Genomic DNA, 17,717 nt, shown 5'->3' with positions numbered 1-17,717 from the left:
TTTACCGGGCAGTCCGGCAGAGAGAAAGAGGAAGTATGGGAGGATAGATGGGGGAATACATTCGGCAAAGGTCGCCGGGTCCGGGAGTCGAACCCGGGACACACCCGGCGTCTATTCGAATACCAACCGGTTCATGCTTCCGCGTTCGCGTTTTGCGCTCTGATTGGTCACTGATTGTGTGACGGCAAGTTCTTTCGCCGGTTAAACTTAGGCACTCTTTCGAAGTTGGTTAAGGTTAGAGTTTGTCTTAGAGCAGGGCGATAGATCGCCAGCCCTGATTCCAAACTCTAACCTTAACCAACTTCGAAAGAGTCGCCTAAGCTTAACCAGTGATAAACTAGGCGTTAGGTCGTTTTCTGCTGGTCGAGGCGGAAATGGGCGCGTCACGCGATTGGGCGCACATGTCACATGACCAGAAACGTCAGTGGCCAATCAGATCGCACCAGAAACGGCAGTGGCCAATCAGATTTGCAAAACGCGAACGCGGAAGCATGAACCGGTTGGTATTCGAATAGACGCACCCGGGACGTCAGTGTGGCACCGCAGTGCTGTACCTGGTGCGCCACCCTGGCGCCCCGATTTTTTTTTATTTTTTTTGATGAAGCAGGTTTTCTTTGCTTCTTGGCAAAGATCACATTTATTACAGTACACTTCAAGCTGCAATAAATTATTAAGTTAAGTTCATTTTCTTGACTTCTTTCTTAGTTCAAGCAGTGCTGTCGTCGCCGCTATGATCTATAGTGTTAGATAGAGGATCCCCTTCGGCTCCCGGAAGAACAGTTATATATGCCCTGTTTTTTTAACAAGAATTTCTCCAGAGCCTGAGGTGCGGCCAGCGAGATTAGCCACCCCTCCCCCGTCCCCACTCCAACTCCAACTCACACATCAGACCAAAAAAAAATTAAATAAAAACACAGCGTCGCACGGGGGCATATTTGTCTTCGGGTCGCTATTTCCCATCATTACATTCAACCTTTAAACCCCCTGCCACCGTTTGGGGAGCTGACCAGAGTGCTTCTCTAACCACTACGTCTCTCTCGCCGACACCGTGGCATTGTTCCTCCCCGGCCTGTCAGGCCACGTGGGTCTATTATGAGTAAATGCTACTGTACATCACAGAGCACACGACGCCGTGACACAACTAGGCTGCTTGCACAAAGGACCTCCATTGATTTCACTCTAAAACTATTTGTACTTTAATCTGCAAATTTAGAAGAATTTGTAGACGGTACAGACGCTCTTGTAATAAATGGGGGATGTGACTGTGACAATGCTACGAGTCCATTAATCAACACGTCGCCCCTGCCGCCCACATGACTGTTTAACCCAGATGTTGGGAGAGTAAATGACAGTGTCATTGGCAGGGATGCAGGAATCCATCAGATGCCTCCTTTAGGGACCCTCCAGGCTGGGGTAAGGGGGCGTCATGGCTTCCAGCGGATCCATGCTACCAGCCATTAGCAGGACACGCTTGTCGTAACCCAGGATCACATTAGCCCTACTGCCACACTGAGATTAATAGGACAGGTGTTTGATTAAAGGAGCCCAGCATGCGCAAGCAACAACTGGCCATCAGGCCGGGGGGGGGGGGGGGGGGGAGAGAGAGAGAGAGAGAGAGAGAGAGAGAGAGAGAGAGAGAGAAGAGAGAGAGATAGAGAGAGAGAGAGAGAGAGAGAGAGAGAGAGAGAGAGAGAGAGAGAGAGAAGAGAGAGAGAGAGAGGAGAGAGAGAGAGAAGAGATGAGAGAGGAGAGAGAAGGAGAGAGAGAGAGAGAGAGAGATGAGAGAGAGAGAGAGAGTGAGAGAGAGAATGCCAGATGGGTCATGGCGGAACATATTGACAGGAAATGAGATTCAGGAGACATTAGGATTTACAGATCCAAAATGGCCCCCACAGACCAGATCCTGAGTTGGCCGCACATACGTTCTTATAGTGGGGTGTTTCAAACATGACTTCTCCATTCAACACTGTTAATCCATGCCATGTCCAGCGCCACGTTCAAATGATTACTCTAACGTTCTTCTTTTTGACACGGTAGCGGTATAGGGGTGGGGGAAAATATCGATACGTAGTAGTATCACGATACTTTGCGTGCATGGCGATACTGTATCGATACAGGGACGCCAAGTATCGATATTTAATTATTTATTAAAAAAGGAAGGAAGTATAAGGAAGTTGCATTGTTCATTTCAATACCTGTAATAGTACAGTAGTCCACACACACACACACACGTGTGCATTCAGTTAAGTTGGAATATGACTGTAAATACAAACAGTTCAGTTTGTCAGGTACATGCAACACAGATTACAGTGTTTACATTTGTCTGCTTGAGAAAATACCATGTTCTGCAATAAAAAACGATTGAAGTGAGATGAACAGACTTGAACAGATGTTGACAAAGTTTTACTTTCAGTTGAAAAAAGGTAATAACTGGGCGTCTAAGTGGCACAGTGGGCAAGGCGCTTGCCACCAACGCAGGAGATGCCTGGGTTTGAGCCCAGCTCTCGGCGTTGCTACCAGCTTGGCTGGTCGTTCATACTAATACAATTGGCAGTATTAGGGGGTGGGAAGCTGGTGGGTGGGGATTGGATGTTGTGGACAGCAACTCCTACAGGTCGGTTGGTGCGCGCCTGCGCAGTAGAATCAGGAAGCAACGGGGCAATGTGAGCCTCCCACGTGCTACTCCACGCCGCTGAGAGATCGCGCTGTGCAGGAGGTGAAAAGATGTGACGGCTGCCTCCTCGAGTACCGGAGGGGACACGTGATGTTTCAAGTTTCTTTAATAGTTGTCATACAGAAGTACAGAATACTTTTGTACAAAATGCTTCTTACTGTTGCGCTCCAGAGACTGTGCAAGACAAGATAAGTATGAAATAAAAACATAGTAAAATAAAATTAGAAGTAAAAAAAAAAAGAGGTCACAGTGTTCAGTTTAGACATATGTACAATGTTCGATGCAGAATAGACGTAGTTACCATACAATATACAATACTGTGCAGTGTACTAATATACAATACTATATAGTGCAAGGCAGAAATGGAGAAATGGGACGAGGTGCAATTTAGGTACAATTCACAGTAGGTGTACGAGTTGTAGTGCAAATCCTTTATCAATAAATATAAAGTGTAAGTGTGTTTGTGTGATCTAAAGTGTGGAGAGTGGGTGCTGCAGTGTGTTGTTTGTTTGAGTGAGTGTGTGCGTGTGGGTGTGTGTGCTGTGTGCATTTGATGGTTGTTGCATAGTGATTATTGTTCGTTTAGCGATTATTGTTCGTTTAGCAGCCTGATGGCCTGGGGATAGAAGCTTCTTCTGAGTCTTTCTGTGCTCGCCTTAAGACTCCGGTATCGCTTGCCTGACCGCAGCAGTTCAAAGAGGCAGTTGTTCGGGTGGCTCGAGTCCTTAATAATTCTCTTAGCCTTCCCCTTGCACCGCTTGATGTAAATGTTCTGGAGGGTGGGAAGCCCCCCTCCAATTGTGCGTTCGGCTGAACGTGTCACTCTTTGTAGTCTGCTACGGTCTTGTGCAGTGCTATTCCCAAACCAGGAGGTGATGTTGCCGGTCAGGATGCTCTCTATTGTACATGAGTAGAAGTTCCTAAGGATCTTCTGACTGACTTGGAACTTCCTTAGGCGCCTGAGGAAGTAGAGGCGTTGTCGTGCCTTCTTCACAACACTGTCAATGTGTGTGGTCCATGTCAAGTCCTCGGATATGTGGGCTCCGAGGTACTTGAAACTGTTCACTCTCTCAACCGGTGCCCCGTCGATGCTGAGGGGGCTGTAGTCCTTGACCCCCGACCTCCTGAAGTCCACAATCATCTCTTTTGTTTTGCTGACGTTCAGGGAGAGGCAGTTCTCCTGACACCACTGTGACAGGTTCTCTACCTCTTCCAGGTAGGCCCTTTCGTCGTTGGCAGAGATCAGGCCCACCACTACTGTGTCATCAGCAAATTTGATGATGGTGTTGTTGTTCCGCTGTGCTACGCAGTCATGTGTGTACAGGGAGTAGAGGAGGGGGCTCAGAACACAGCCCTGGGGGGCCCCTATGTTGAGCGTGATGGATGAGGAGGTGCAGTTGCCGGCTCTTACCACCTGGGGTCTGCCCGTCAGGAAGTCCAAGACCCACTGGCACAGGTCATAGTTCAAGCCCAGGTCCCTGAGCTTGGCTATGAGTTTGGAGGGGACTATGGTATTGAATGCTGAGCTGTAGTCGATGAACAGCATTCTCACATAGTTCCCCTGCCTCTTGTCCAGATGTGATGCTGCTGTGTGCAGCACATGGGCTATGGCGTCCTCCGTGGACCTGTTGGGGCGATATGCAAATTGCAGAGGGTCCAGGTTGATGGGGAGGGAGGAACAGATGTAGCCCTTCACTAGCTTCTCAAAGCACTTCATGGCTATGGAGGTGAGGGCTACAGGGCGGTAGTCGTTGAGGCAAGCGGGCGTAGATTTTTTGGGTACAGGGATGATGGTGGACTTCTTCAGACAGGTGGGGATGACAGCCTGTTCCAAGGACAGGTTGAAGATGTCAGTGAATACCGGGGCCAGTTGGTCGGCACAGACTTTTAGGACGCGGCCGGGGATGCCGTCCGGTCCTGCTGCCTTCCTGATATTAACTTTTTTAAAGATCCGTCTCACCTCATGCTCTGTTACCCTGAACACTGAGTCTCCATCAGCAGACCCCCCCCCCCCCCCATTGCCGTGGTTTGTAGGCTGGTGTTGTTATTCACAGCCTCAAACCTCGCATAGAAGGAATTGAGATCATTTGCTAAGGAGATGTCACTGTTCAGTTTGAGGGGGGTTCCTTTGTAGTCTGTCATTGTTCTGAGGCCCTGCCACATGCCTCTAGAGTCAGCCTGTTCAAACTGAAGTTCAACTTTATCCCTGTAACGCCGTTTTGCCTCTATTACTGCTCTCCTGACGTTGTATCTTGCCATCTTGTGTTCTTCCATGTTGCCTGTCACCAGCCCGGTGTTGTATGCTGATGTGCACACTTTCAGAGCCTCACGGACGGATTTGTCTACCCAGGGCTTTTGATTTGGGTAGATTTTAATTTTGGTGGAGGGGATGCAAAGCTTCGTCCACATTGCAGCCGGCTTGTGGGAGGCATGGCCTAACAGCGTTCGAGACAGGGGAGGGTAGAATTGGACAATACGAAATTGGGGAAGGGAGAGAAAATTAAAAATGGGGAGAAAAAATTGATCAAAAAGAAAAAAAGGTAATAAATCGCAATATATCGCAATATTAATATCGCAATACTCAGCATATCGCAATATATTTAGTATCGCAATACTATCGTATCGTGACTCAAGTATCGTGATAGTATCGAATCGTGAGGCTTCTGGTGATTCCCACCCCTAGCGTATGCACGCGCTGGGATCCCACGTCAGTATAGTTGTAATTCAAAAGCCGCTATAACGTGATGTGGTGAATTATCCGTACGCGGCTCTCAATTAATATTCCGTCTCCTCGCAGTTAAAACGCGTTGACATCTTCCCTCTACACGTACTCCATCGCCCTCTCTGCCGCTCGGGCTCAGTTAATGACACGGCTCGGGAGGACCAAAGCCCCCTGGCAGAGCTCGTCTCATCTCCGCCAGCGAGGCTCCCTGTCAGCCTGCCACGACCCCGCCGCCGCCGCAGAGGGGAGCAGGCCAGGGGCCGTCCAGGACACTCGTCCGGCACGCAATGAGCTAACCCGCTCCGTGGCCGTTCCGCTCGCAACACAAAAAGCAAGGGTGTCCTTCTGACTCCTCCCGCCCCCCCCCGGGCCCTGTGATGCCTCCGTGACAGCTCAGTTGACAATCGGCAACCTCCGTTTAATTCTCACGTTTATAATTGGGACGGTGATGCTGCTGCTGCACCCGTGAGAGTGTCTCATCGCAAGCCTTCATTAGCGGAACTCAACTGCAGCCGGGGGGCAAGGGGTGGTAACCCGAAGGGTGGAGACTTCTTGAGCCTGGCGACCCCGCTCTCTGCAAACGTACTGTACAGGTAACTAATTGAGATGGGGGGCGTGGCGGACGAAGCCGCAGAGGTCGTGTGTCGGGGCGCATATTGAAATCCATATACTGTAGCGAAGAGCGGCCCACGGTGTGATGTAATCCCTTACATGCCAGGGATGCAGAATGATACAAACGCGGTTCGGATTTTCCAGGATAAAATACATTATGCATGCAACCTCTCGTGGATACAAATGAAAATCCCTCCCCCCGCCCCCACTGATATCCTTTACTTTAGCAGGGAGATGACTTATATAATTAAGTAAACCATTGGCTCTCGTGCTGATGAAATATGAGGGGAAAAAAGAGCCATGAGAGGTATTTCAGAGGCCATTGTATGGAAGATGAACTACCCAGGAGCTCAATAGGAGGGGGGGGGGGGGGGGGGGGGGTAATGTGTGGTAGACAGAGAACTGGTTCATCGTGCTTGGGAAACGGAGAGAACAATTTGACATGCTATCCAACAATGTAAGCCTTTGTGCCTCCGCTGTTTCAAAATTGAACATCCTCATCTTTCAAGCATGAAGATCTTTTTTGAATTTATTTTGTAACTTGTATATTTAAAATATTGTTACTTATACTTCCTCTTGAGAAGTATTGGTGATCTAGGTAAATACGAACAAAAGAAAGGCTGTGGAAAAATGTATGTTGTTGTTGCTTATCATCTTCAGCCTACAGTACACTCAAAATAGAATAAATAATATTTGTTCTCAAAAACATGCATATCATATATAAGCACTGTTCTTACAAACCAAAAACCTAATAGATGCATATTCTGATTAAGATTTTCTAAAGTGCAACAGAGTGTTTGGCAATTAATTTGTTATATAGATGAGGTCTTTAGAAACCAATTCAGTGCCCCCAAAATTTAAGAATTCATGATTTCTAGGGTTCTTCTTTCTTTGAACAATTTTAACTCAATTAAAGGCTAGATTTCTTTCATATTTTGAGTGTAAGATCAGGCTGATAAACAACAATGACATTTTCCCCACAGCTTTTAAATTTGTTCCTACTTACCTAGGGTTCAGTACTTCTCGAAGGCACTGTATTTTTGTATTCCTTCTTTTGATGTTTGTAACATGCAGTGCATCTCTCAGACATTTTTCAGTTCCGATACCGATACTACAACATGGAGTATCTGCCGATAGCGATGGCAATCCAATATTTTGGTTAATTCATAAAAAAAATCTAAAATATTTGCATAATGTTTAATGTTTTAAAATAATCAAACAGATGCATACTACATGTATCATTATGATCAATCTAAAAGCAATAAAACCAACCTAAGCACAATATTTTCATTTTAAATAAGCATAAACATAAAAAGAACATAGAGTATAGAGATTCATTATCCTTGTGTAACTGGTTGCCTCTGTGGTGCCTTCCTCAAGCCTGGCCAGTTCAATAGTTCAGTTCCTCCCCTATGACCATTTTGATTGACAGCCTAGTTGATGCTAGACTATTCATGCTGGCTCGCCTGCACACACTGTTTACTGAACTAATCAAGGCAAAAAAAATTGATCTATTTTTGCTCCTGTAGAAGTTTTGGTTGAAGAGTCTGTTTTAACAATCTAAAAAACTGTCATCAGCAGTTAGCTTTGTTAGATAGAGAACGCAGCTCAGCTGACATACAGGAGCGAGGGGCGGGGGGTGGGGCTTGCTATATGACTATAACCACAATGCTAGGCTATTGTAATAAAAATCCCAACTCGGCCAATATATCATGAAGCTGAATCCATTCAGGGATGAAATCTGGGCATATTTCCCCTCGTCTCAACTCTCACTCATGTGCTGCTCTGCTGTTAGTGGAGGAGGATGCTTTATGACAACTGTGTAACAGAACGGTCATGGATCGGACCCTCTGTAGCCGTCTGTAGATGTCTGTAGTGAATGACATTTCAATAGTGTCTGCCTGATATCGATACTGAGTATCGGATCGGCACATCCCTGGTGCTATTATAAATAAAGCTTTGGTGTAGATCATTTCAAATGGAATACATTTTATTCCCTGTCAGTTGTTGATACAGGACACAAGAAACTACAGTAACTGCAGTCAAAGCTGCTCCATAGCATTAATTATGCATGTGTTTATGGTGGCAGGTGGGAAGTTGGAAGTGGAATAACATCTCCGACCTGTGGGGAAAAACATGGAGGCTTTTGACTTGCATGAACTACAACTCACAAAGACAGTTTACAATGACATAAAGCTCATATACCTACAAATGTATTCTAAACAGCTAATAACAACATTAACATTTATACGATGTGGGTGGCGGCCATGTTGAAATTACGTCAAATGACGCTGAGGCTTGAACTGGGGGTTGAGAAATCATACCCGAGTTTGCGACTAGGAACTCAGAGTTGACACGCTGCGTTATTCTATTTCTCCTCATAGGAAGTCGGAATTTTTGACATCTCAGTTATAATCAAATGTAGCATATAGGGAGCGTTCCATTCCTAAATGGAAGCAAGCCACACAAAACAGTAGGCCCAGTATCAAAAGTGGAAAGAGGAGCTCAATATCTTAATCAGGCTTAGTCAATCTTAATCAAGATCTTTTTGTATTGATAAATGCAATTGGCGAATTCCCGGCTTGATGGGTGTCCTGCGATTTGTAAACATAAAAAAATTATGCCATTTAACTCTTATGCCCCCCTAATGATTTTGCAGAGTTGTCACCTTAGTGCATGAAAAGATTGCATCACGTTCAAGGTCATAAAAAACTTAATTTGTAATATTTCGTTCCAATTATTTTTTTATGAATACCACTATGAACCTAACTCAACATATCTATCAAAGATTCAAAATATTTCCGTTTTTAGGGTTATGGTTAGGGTTAGGGTTATGGTTGGGGTTAGGGTTAGGGTTAGGGTTATGGTTAGGGTTGGGGTTAGGGTTGGGGTTAGGGTTAGGGTTAGGGTTAGGGTTGGGGTTAGGGTTAGGTTAGGGGACTGTTGAGCAAGTGTTGTGGTGGGCACGGGCACAGGGATGAGATTTTACCTTCTCCTAATCTTTCTGTCTGGGTAACCCTAACCCTAACCCTAACCCTAATGGCAAGAAATAAACCACTATGGACGGTTTGAAAGCTAATATTGTTAACTTTTGTGTTAGAGGGTTTCAAAATCTAATATTTTCAAATTCTGTGAATATATGGAAAATAAGCAAACAAACACAATTTCATGACATAATAATCAACACAGCCATCGTTGTACACAGAAACACAAAAAATATAGGCAAAAAACACAAAATAGTCGCTAAGGGGGCAGAAGAGTTAAGAGGGCTACCTTCAGCAATGCTCTGCCCATTGAGTTACACAGGGAACCATTGAGCCCCCAACTCTTGGCGGTGTCATCTCCACACTCTACCGGTTGAGTTCCACAGGACCAGGAGGGCTAATGGTACACCGTACTGTACATACACAAAGTTAGCGTAGCTGGCTCCAGAGGTGCGGATCCAAAATAGTGTACAAACTGAGGCCCAGGACCACGATACTCACATATCTGTGGGAACCGTCGTAGTCGCACCGCTCAATCCTTCCCAGGCTGCCGTCTGAGAAGTAGAGCTTCTCTGCCTTGTGATCGATGGTCAATCCGTTGGGGGTCAGGATGTCAGAGCTGACGATAACCTTCATGTTGTTCCCGGCCAATGTGGACCGCATTATACTGGGCTTCTGTTCATTCCAGTTGGTCCAAAACATCAGGCTGCAATGTCAAACATGCATCAGACAGTCAGCTAGCATTAGACAGTCAGCTAGAAGCAGGCATACGACATCTTAACACATTGACTGCCAGCCATTGTACCCATCAATATAGCCAGTCTGCCACCGTTGAAAGCCTATGGAGATATTCAGCCACGTTGGAACTTTAAATCGGTAGGGGGTGCTGGGGGGTCGCCAGATGATAAAAAAAGAGAAAAGAAAAAAAAATATAATTTTTTTTTCTTTTTTTTGCTGTCAGGCCACTGAACTTAGAAGCAGGCCTGGCCAGTTTCTAGTTGCACCAGCGCAATAGTTAGATAACCTAGGTGGGGAACAACCAGGAGATCACTGCAACTCACACAAGTTGGAGAACTATCTCTCTCTCTCTCTCTCTTGCTCTCACACACACACAAAGGGAGCCGCATGTGATTGGTGGAGGCGGGATCCTTACGAAAAACTGCTAATCATTGACACATGCTAGCCTGTAATAATCCCCCCCAGAAAAATGTACTTTGCATTTGATGTATTGCAAATATATGCCATCACACACACTGGCATTTAAAGGGTTAGAATTATAAAATGAATATGTGGTGTTATGATCAGGGCTGAAGTTGAATAAAATATTGTATTTATCAATTACAAAAAAATGAAAATCCATAAAAATCTGTGTTGTTGCTAATCATACATATGCTAGCCTGTTTTTTAACAATAATCTGTGATGCCATCACAAACACTGGCATTTAAAGGGTACAAATCAAAAGAATGCCTGCACCAGAATGCAGGAAATGAAGTCTTTGTAACAAAAAAAATCCTGGTGGGGGACCCCCAGACCCCCTGCTTAAAAAGTGGCCTGACTGGGGCTATATTCAACCATACATTTCCATTTAAAATGTTTTATTTTTTTTACCTCCTATAATAGTGGGGGTCGCGGCTCTCTGACACCGTTTTTTTTGGGTCGCGGCCTGAAAAGTTTGGGAACCCCTGGTCTAGCCTGTACCCCCCAGACATGTTGCTGGCCCCGTCAAAACAGTATCCTATCAGCCTCTCCATGGGCAGGTCGATCCGTAAAAGTATTTTATACACAAAAACAGCGTCTCGGCTGTTGTGTCTGGGCCGGGCATTGTAAAAACCCCAAAAGAAGTTCTGAGCTTCCAAGTTGTCATCGGAGAACTGTATATTACACGAGAATTGTTCTTTTCCAGTGAGTGACATCAGTGGTTCCGTCAGCGCTCAAGCCAAATAATGGCCTTTTGGATGCTTTGCCTCTAATTTGTCGCTGAATATCATGGGCAAACAGCTGTAAGATTTCGTTTTGGATGTTGTTGGACATCCAGCTGTCGCTCTTTTGGAGCCAATTCTTCAACTCGGGATCAGACTCGGTGCGCACTCTTTCCATCATAAGCTGCCATAACACCCCATCCCTATTTGCATCACCCCTCAGTGGAAGCCCCTGGCGCCCGAGGGGGGGTATAGGGGAACAGACTCAGTTAACTCTTCAATACCTGATGCTGAGGCTGAACCTGTTGTCTCTGTCTCTCTCTGACGTTTATCAGATTTAGTGGGACTGTCACTGGGACCGGCGGGACGTTTCGAAAATAAATCTGATATTTTTCTTTTCTGCGAGTGAGACATTCTGTGCTAGCAAAGTCTGACTACTAGCTAAAATCGACTGACTGCGCAAGCACTGTATCACAGTAGCTCAGTGGTTCGTGGCGCGTGGGAAGGGCGGGAGACGGGAGGTGAATACAATTAGTTGTTTCACCTGTCATTCAATCAGTCTGTGACAGTCTGTCATCACTCGAAAATCTACTCGGTTTTACACGTATGATTGTGTACATACAGTAGTGTAATGAATGAATGAAAACTTTATTTAACAGATTAGAATGGCTACAATACAGTACGGCTCAATACACACAATATTAAAATGGTGAAGTGCTTTGAGCAGGATAAACTTATAATATACAGTGTTACAGTTATACAGTTACAGTATATACAAATATATAAATCCTGTCATAAAAAAAAACATACAAAAAAAATATATATATTTTTTTTGCAATAACTGAGGGGGGGGGGGGGGGTGCTGCAGATGGGGGGGGGGGGGTGCCCTTCCAACGTGCCTGGAGATGTTTACCTTCTTTGCAGGGCTATAACTTTTAAAATGTTATTGCTATATTGACATTACTATGGCCCATTCAACATCGATTATCTATTGTTCCGGATGTGGGAACGTTATATTTTTTCATTCATTCATTGTGTTAATACCGTCTTGAATATAAGTATGTTTATAAGCTTTTCTGCTGTAATTCCAAAAACGCTAGTTATAGGCCCAAACGCATATGATAGATTATCGATTGCCGTTTCTTTCCTATACACGCTATATGAAAAAATTAAAATGTATATGATCGGTATACATTATGCTTCATCATGCGTGGAGGAAAGGGGGGGCGGGGGTCGTCTATAATTCCTTTATCGTCAGTAACGGCTTTATGTAGTATGGGTTGACATATTGATCAGACTGTTTGCAAACAAAGAAACGCACAATCGGACTGAAAATAACGTTACTGTCCTCTTACCATTCGCCAATGAGACTGGAAGAAAAAGATCAGAATTATTTGACACCGATCGCCTAGATCCATTTCCGGTTTGTATGGCGCAATGAACGCCGAAATCATATTGATTATTGCGTTATGGAAGCGATCCAAATGCACGCCAGTGTTTGTCTGTAGTCCCGTAGCAAGATATTACTGCCGGAGGGATTTCCTCGACGCACTGATCACAACTTCCGGTTTTGAGAGTGTAACTCGCCCGACCATCCACCAGGCGGCGGTATTGAGGCGTTGCAATCTCATTCAGGGTCCCGCTGCAGCTCCGGAGGTTGGCTGGATGAATTATGAATGCCATGGCAAAAAAATGAAATATTGATTTCAAAAACGGCATACGACATGGTTGGCGTTCAACGCATGGCGGGCAAACACGTTGTAAGCCGTTTTTGGCGACCAATGTGTTAAGGTTGTGCGTTTGTTGTGCTTTTTCTCCCATTTTCCCAGTGTGTGTCACGATCCTGGTCATTGTGCTATTCCCTGTCAGTCTGGGGAGGGTGTAGACTACCACACATCTCTTCAGATACACGTGGAGTCGCCAGACGCTTCTTTTCACCTGACCAACCAGTAGGAGTCGCTATTGCAATGACCAGGACTAATAGCCTCACCAGCTTCCCACCCACGAACACTGCCAATTGTGTTCATTGGAACGTCTGACCAAACCGGAAGTAGCGCTACCAGGGGTTGAACCCGGGTCTCTGCGGTTGTAGGCAAGTGCTTTTACCTCTACACTACCCTTACACCCCCAGAGGGGAAACCCTGACATGAATCCTTCATTTGCCCTTCGGTGTTAGAGATATTACCGGTAGCATTCCTCAGTCTAACAATTGGCACAGCTAGCCACATGCTAGTTTGCTAGGTTTCAGTACCCACTGGTTTCAACTAGGAATGCTACCAAGCTATTTCTTAAGGATATTCAAGCCATATCAATTCAGCGCAATTTAATTGCAGGGCAAACATATACACTTCTTTACCAATAAGCCAGGTGCTTATTGAGGATGTATATCTTTGGAGGAATAGGCTACTGAAGGAATTACTGCTACATTGTCCTAAATCAAAGTTGAATTACTGTCAAAACGTTACTTTGTGTAGAGAGATGCATACTATATTATTTACATTACTTTACATTATTTCTGGTGAAAGCGTTACAACCAGACGTCGGAATGCCTCCAATCAGCAGGTTTCAGTTGAATTGAAAGGGCATGTAATGTATTCAGTATTGTGCGCATTGTCAGTTCAGCGTTGTGAGTATTGTCAGTTCAGTATTGTGACTGTTGTGTATGTGGTAATTTATTCGTATTATTCTTTATTTATTCGAGGAAGACCTGAACAACTAAAAACAACATGTGGTCGAAAACAACACAAAACACATTGCTCTTACCCTGACACATGGCACGATGCAAAACAAATTCATGGAAAGTTGAAGATATGACCCCCTTTTCAGAGATAATAGATCCTGGCTATTTAAATTACAACAAGCCTATTTTTATCCCAGCAGTCTTTTCATAGCAGTTTGCACTCGCGTGACGTGCACAACATGTCCCCCAGTCTCTCTGCGAAAGTGCATTCCGCCTTCGGAGACAACTTCACACCACCCCGGCAATGCAGTACAAAACAAATATGTGTTCTCTGAAATTGAATCAGGGAGCTGCAATTGTAACATGTCAGGCTGCTCTTTGCCGGGGAAAACAAACACTAATGGATAGTGGGGATTATTCATAGCCGCAATAAACCGCCGGAGGTCGATGCCGCGGCGTGTCTCTCACTTATCAACTATGATCCCGTAGCCGCCGCGGGGCGCTTCCTGTTGCCTGCCGTGATGCATCTCCTCGTCGCCCGCCTGCTCGCCGTGTTGTGTGTGTGGCTTGTGAGCCGGCGTCGCCGATAAGGCGCAGCTGTTTCTGCTGCTCAATTTCTATTAGATGATACAGATTAGCATCGCGAGCTTGTTAGATGAGGGAACGTCTATTGTCTGATGTTTCTCTCTGCGTGAGGACTACCTGAGAATAATGGAGAAGGCTGATACTAGCGGGGGAGTAAATAAATGAAAGATTCATATCGGGATGGTTTTTTTTGTGCGATGAGCGCAAAACACGTGTTTCGTATTCATAGCCGGCGCAGATAAACCGTGACGCGACGCGGATAGGAAAGAACGTCTGGATGGATGTTCCCGAAGATGATACGTTTTCCAGCTCTTCTTGGTAAACTTCACTCACTGAGGTACGAGTGAGTGATTCTCTCACTCTGGAGTTGTAATGAAGTTGTGGAAGTCCACTGCGCAGGGTTAATAAGGATCCTGGTCAGAGGCCACGGCCAGCGACCGCCAATTAATCACTTCAGCTTAGATTCTAATTATCAGATTGTATTTCTAGAGTGGGGGCGGATATTGTGCCAAATTGCCAACCAAGGATACACTAAGAGGGCCAGGAAATTAATTTAGCTGCCGTTCTAGGAGATGGATATACTTTCAGCGCTGTGTGCTTTTGAGGCAGCTCGTGGTGACGTTATCATATTCATGAATATGCTGTGGGTGTTAAATCTTAACTAGTTACAACAGGAACACTGGTGTGTTGTGAGGAAGAGAAAACGCTACCCCAGGCACTTACCACTTTCTTCCTTTCAAAGTGTCAAACCAATTAGATGTCTGCTACGCGGTAAGCTCTGAGGTTACAATCTTCAGTCCTTCTTACGGGAGACTGGAATACTAATGCCTCACCAAGCACATGCCCTGTCTACCAGCTCCTGTTTAAGTTGTCTACTAACATCCTCTGGAAGGTAATGAATCCTCTCTGAATCCAATTTTAAGCAACCTGCGGGCAGAATAAAAGATGCCAAGCTGCCACAGGCATTAAGTCACAATTTTGTGTTTGTGGCAAATTAAATCGCTGCTGTAACGCAATATATAACTGTGGAAACATAAACACTTCCACGGCCAAACAATTAGAATGAGAGTGAGTGAGTGAGTGAGTGAGTGAGTGAGTGAGTGAGTGAGTGAGTGAGTGAGTGAGTGAGTGAGTGAGTGAGTGAGTGAGTGAGTGAGTGAGTGAGTGAGTGAGTGAGTGAGTGAGAGAGAGAGAGAGAGAGAGAGAGAGAGAGAGAGAGAGAGAGAGAGAGAGAGAGAGAGAGAGAGAGAGAGATGGATGGATGGATGGATGGATGGATGGATGGATGGATGGCTGGATGGATGGATGGATGGATGGATGGATGGATGGATGGATGGATGGATGGATGTATGGATGGGATGGATGGATGGATGGATGGATGGATGGATGGATGGATGGATGGATGGATGGATGGATGGATGGATGGATGGATAGATGGATGGATAGATACATAGATAGATAAATAGATACATAGATAGATACATAGATAAATAGTGTGTAAGAGAGTGCAAGAGCAATCTGTAAGAGAAGATAAGCGTGTGATAAGAGTGAGACTTAGTGGGGCCACTTACTTCTGGCACTCGTCCAGGGCCAGGACATGGGGGTGGTCCTCCTCCGACAGGGTGACCACAGCCTGCCGACTGAAGGCTCCTAGCCGCGTCTGGTCCACCGTCTGTCTGCTAATGGTGGAGGTGGTGGAGCTGGTCCAGTACAGAGTGTCCCAGGCTCTGTGGTACGCCAGGCCTTCCACAGAACCCACATCTAGGGGAAACACACATGTCTGTCAGACCTTTTCAAAAAGAAAAAATCCTTAGTGCTGTCAATAGATTAAAACAAATTAACTAATTCATCTCACAATTTTCTGTAATTAATCTAGATTAATCTAGATTAAAAATAGCATTTTTCTACTTAAGACCGAAGCTTGTAACAGACATTTACTTGAGTAAAATGATGGAATTAATGTAAAATCAACACAAAGAAAGTATATTTAGATTCAAAGACTATTTTAATAGCTTTCTTTGAATACAGTTTCTCTCCTGTGAAATACAAATGTTCAACAAAACCATCAACATTGACTCAGCTAGACCTCTTTCTTATATACGCGGTGCTATAGATTAATCTAGATACATTTATTTTACTGCTTTAAATAATTTCAATTAATCTCCAAAGTTAAAGCATTAACTCTGACAGCCCTAATTTTCCTACTAACCTAATATTCACTGAGCATTTTCCGGTTTGCTATTTTCCAGCAATGCGGTGCTTCAGTCTCACTCGCAGTTATGCACATTCACACCTGGGAGCTAGCCGGCGCAACCACCACAGTCTCACAGCCACTGAGCAGTTGAGAGTTAAGTGCCTTGCACAAGGGCACTTCAACAATGGGTGTTTAGTCCGGGGTTTAAATTGAACTGGCAACCTTCCAGTCAGAAGCCCGCTTCTCTGACCTGTAGGCCACCGTTATTATCCATATTATATTTTATATACTTGGCCTGGTGAACTGTAGTCCTACTTAGTTTCATCAAGACAGTGCTGGCAAAGCAGTTTTGTGTTTATTAAGTATTTATAAGTTTGCTATGCGCATGCCAATTTAAATAAAAAATGCGCCCCAACACTCCTGGGTTTGTTTGGAAAGCTCGATGTGTACAACGTTATGTTTAATATATAAGCTACACATCTTGCACCATCAAAATAGAACCGCAGCATGAGCAGCAACCTGGGCGATCATGAAGATGTTGAAATACATCTCTTAATGTCACGGTGAATAGGGAGGTGTAGTGGTCAGCGATGCCAGTAACTAGTTACTAATTAACTAGTTACTCTAATCTGATTATTGTACATATTGTGTATAGTTTATAACGTTATTGTTTTTTACATAACGTTAGTAGCTGGCTAGCTTGCTAGCTGGCATTCCCGAAACTTCTCTACATGCCCTGATTTAAAATGGTTCTCTCCTCTTTGTATATTTTTGTCCTCACAAACAAAGTATTCTGCCAGGGAACTTATGGACACGACAATAGACATTGCTAACGTCTAGTACGTTTAGCTAGGTAACGTTAACGTTAGTTAGCTAGCGTGGTATCAGCTGGCCGTGACGTGGATTAGGCGACAGCACTGAACTACCGGCGTTCTCCTGCCGTACTGGTAAATACTTTATTTTTTAACAACAAATTAAAAACCTTATAACTACCTTTATTTCAACCACAAATGCTTAAACAATAATGTTAGTGGTAGAAGGGAACTCATTTTGTGCAAAAATGGAAGCTTTTCAATTTCCATGCGGCAGAATTGTTACAATAGCGGATAATCCATTTCCCAATGATGAATCCCTATACGGGTGGAACAACCAGTGACGTCAGACTACACCTCCCTATTTGTGTCATATGGCTGAGAGGGAGACCCATGTGACGTACATGGGTACGTGGGTTGGTCATTACCATTATTACTGTATTTATGACACCATCTGAACATCAGGTTAGTATATGTAAATATGTTATGTTGTGGATGTGATGTGTGTGTGTGTGTGTGCATGATAGCTAATGC

At 44.7% G+C, this 17,717-nt stretch overlaps 1 protein-coding gene across 1 annotated transcript in view; it reads right to left on the bottom strand.

Annotated features, from left to right (window-relative positions):
- Positions 1–17,717, bottom strand: part of lrp1bb (low density lipoprotein receptor-related protein 1Bb) — a gene marked incomplete at its 5' end in the record, with an annotated part of 1,188,884 nt that overhangs the window by 258,953 nt on the left and 912,214 nt on the right. Inside the window, 2 exon segments of the mRNA XM_084314368.1 lie at positions 9,494–9,698; positions 15,749–15,938. Coding sequence (XP_084170494.1) covers positions 9,494–9,698; positions 15,749–15,938 — 395 coding nt within the window.

This window comes from Notolepis coatsorum (assembly GCF_963971535.1).
Source record: "Notolepis coatsorum genome assembly, chromosome: 5".
In the NCBI taxonomy this organism is placed as follows: Eukaryota; Metazoa; Chordata; class Actinopteri; order Aulopiformes; family Paralepididae; genus Notolepis; species Notolepis coatsorum.
Note: the sequence above shows the minus strand (reverse complement) of the source record. Positions and strands in the feature narration are given on the sequence as shown.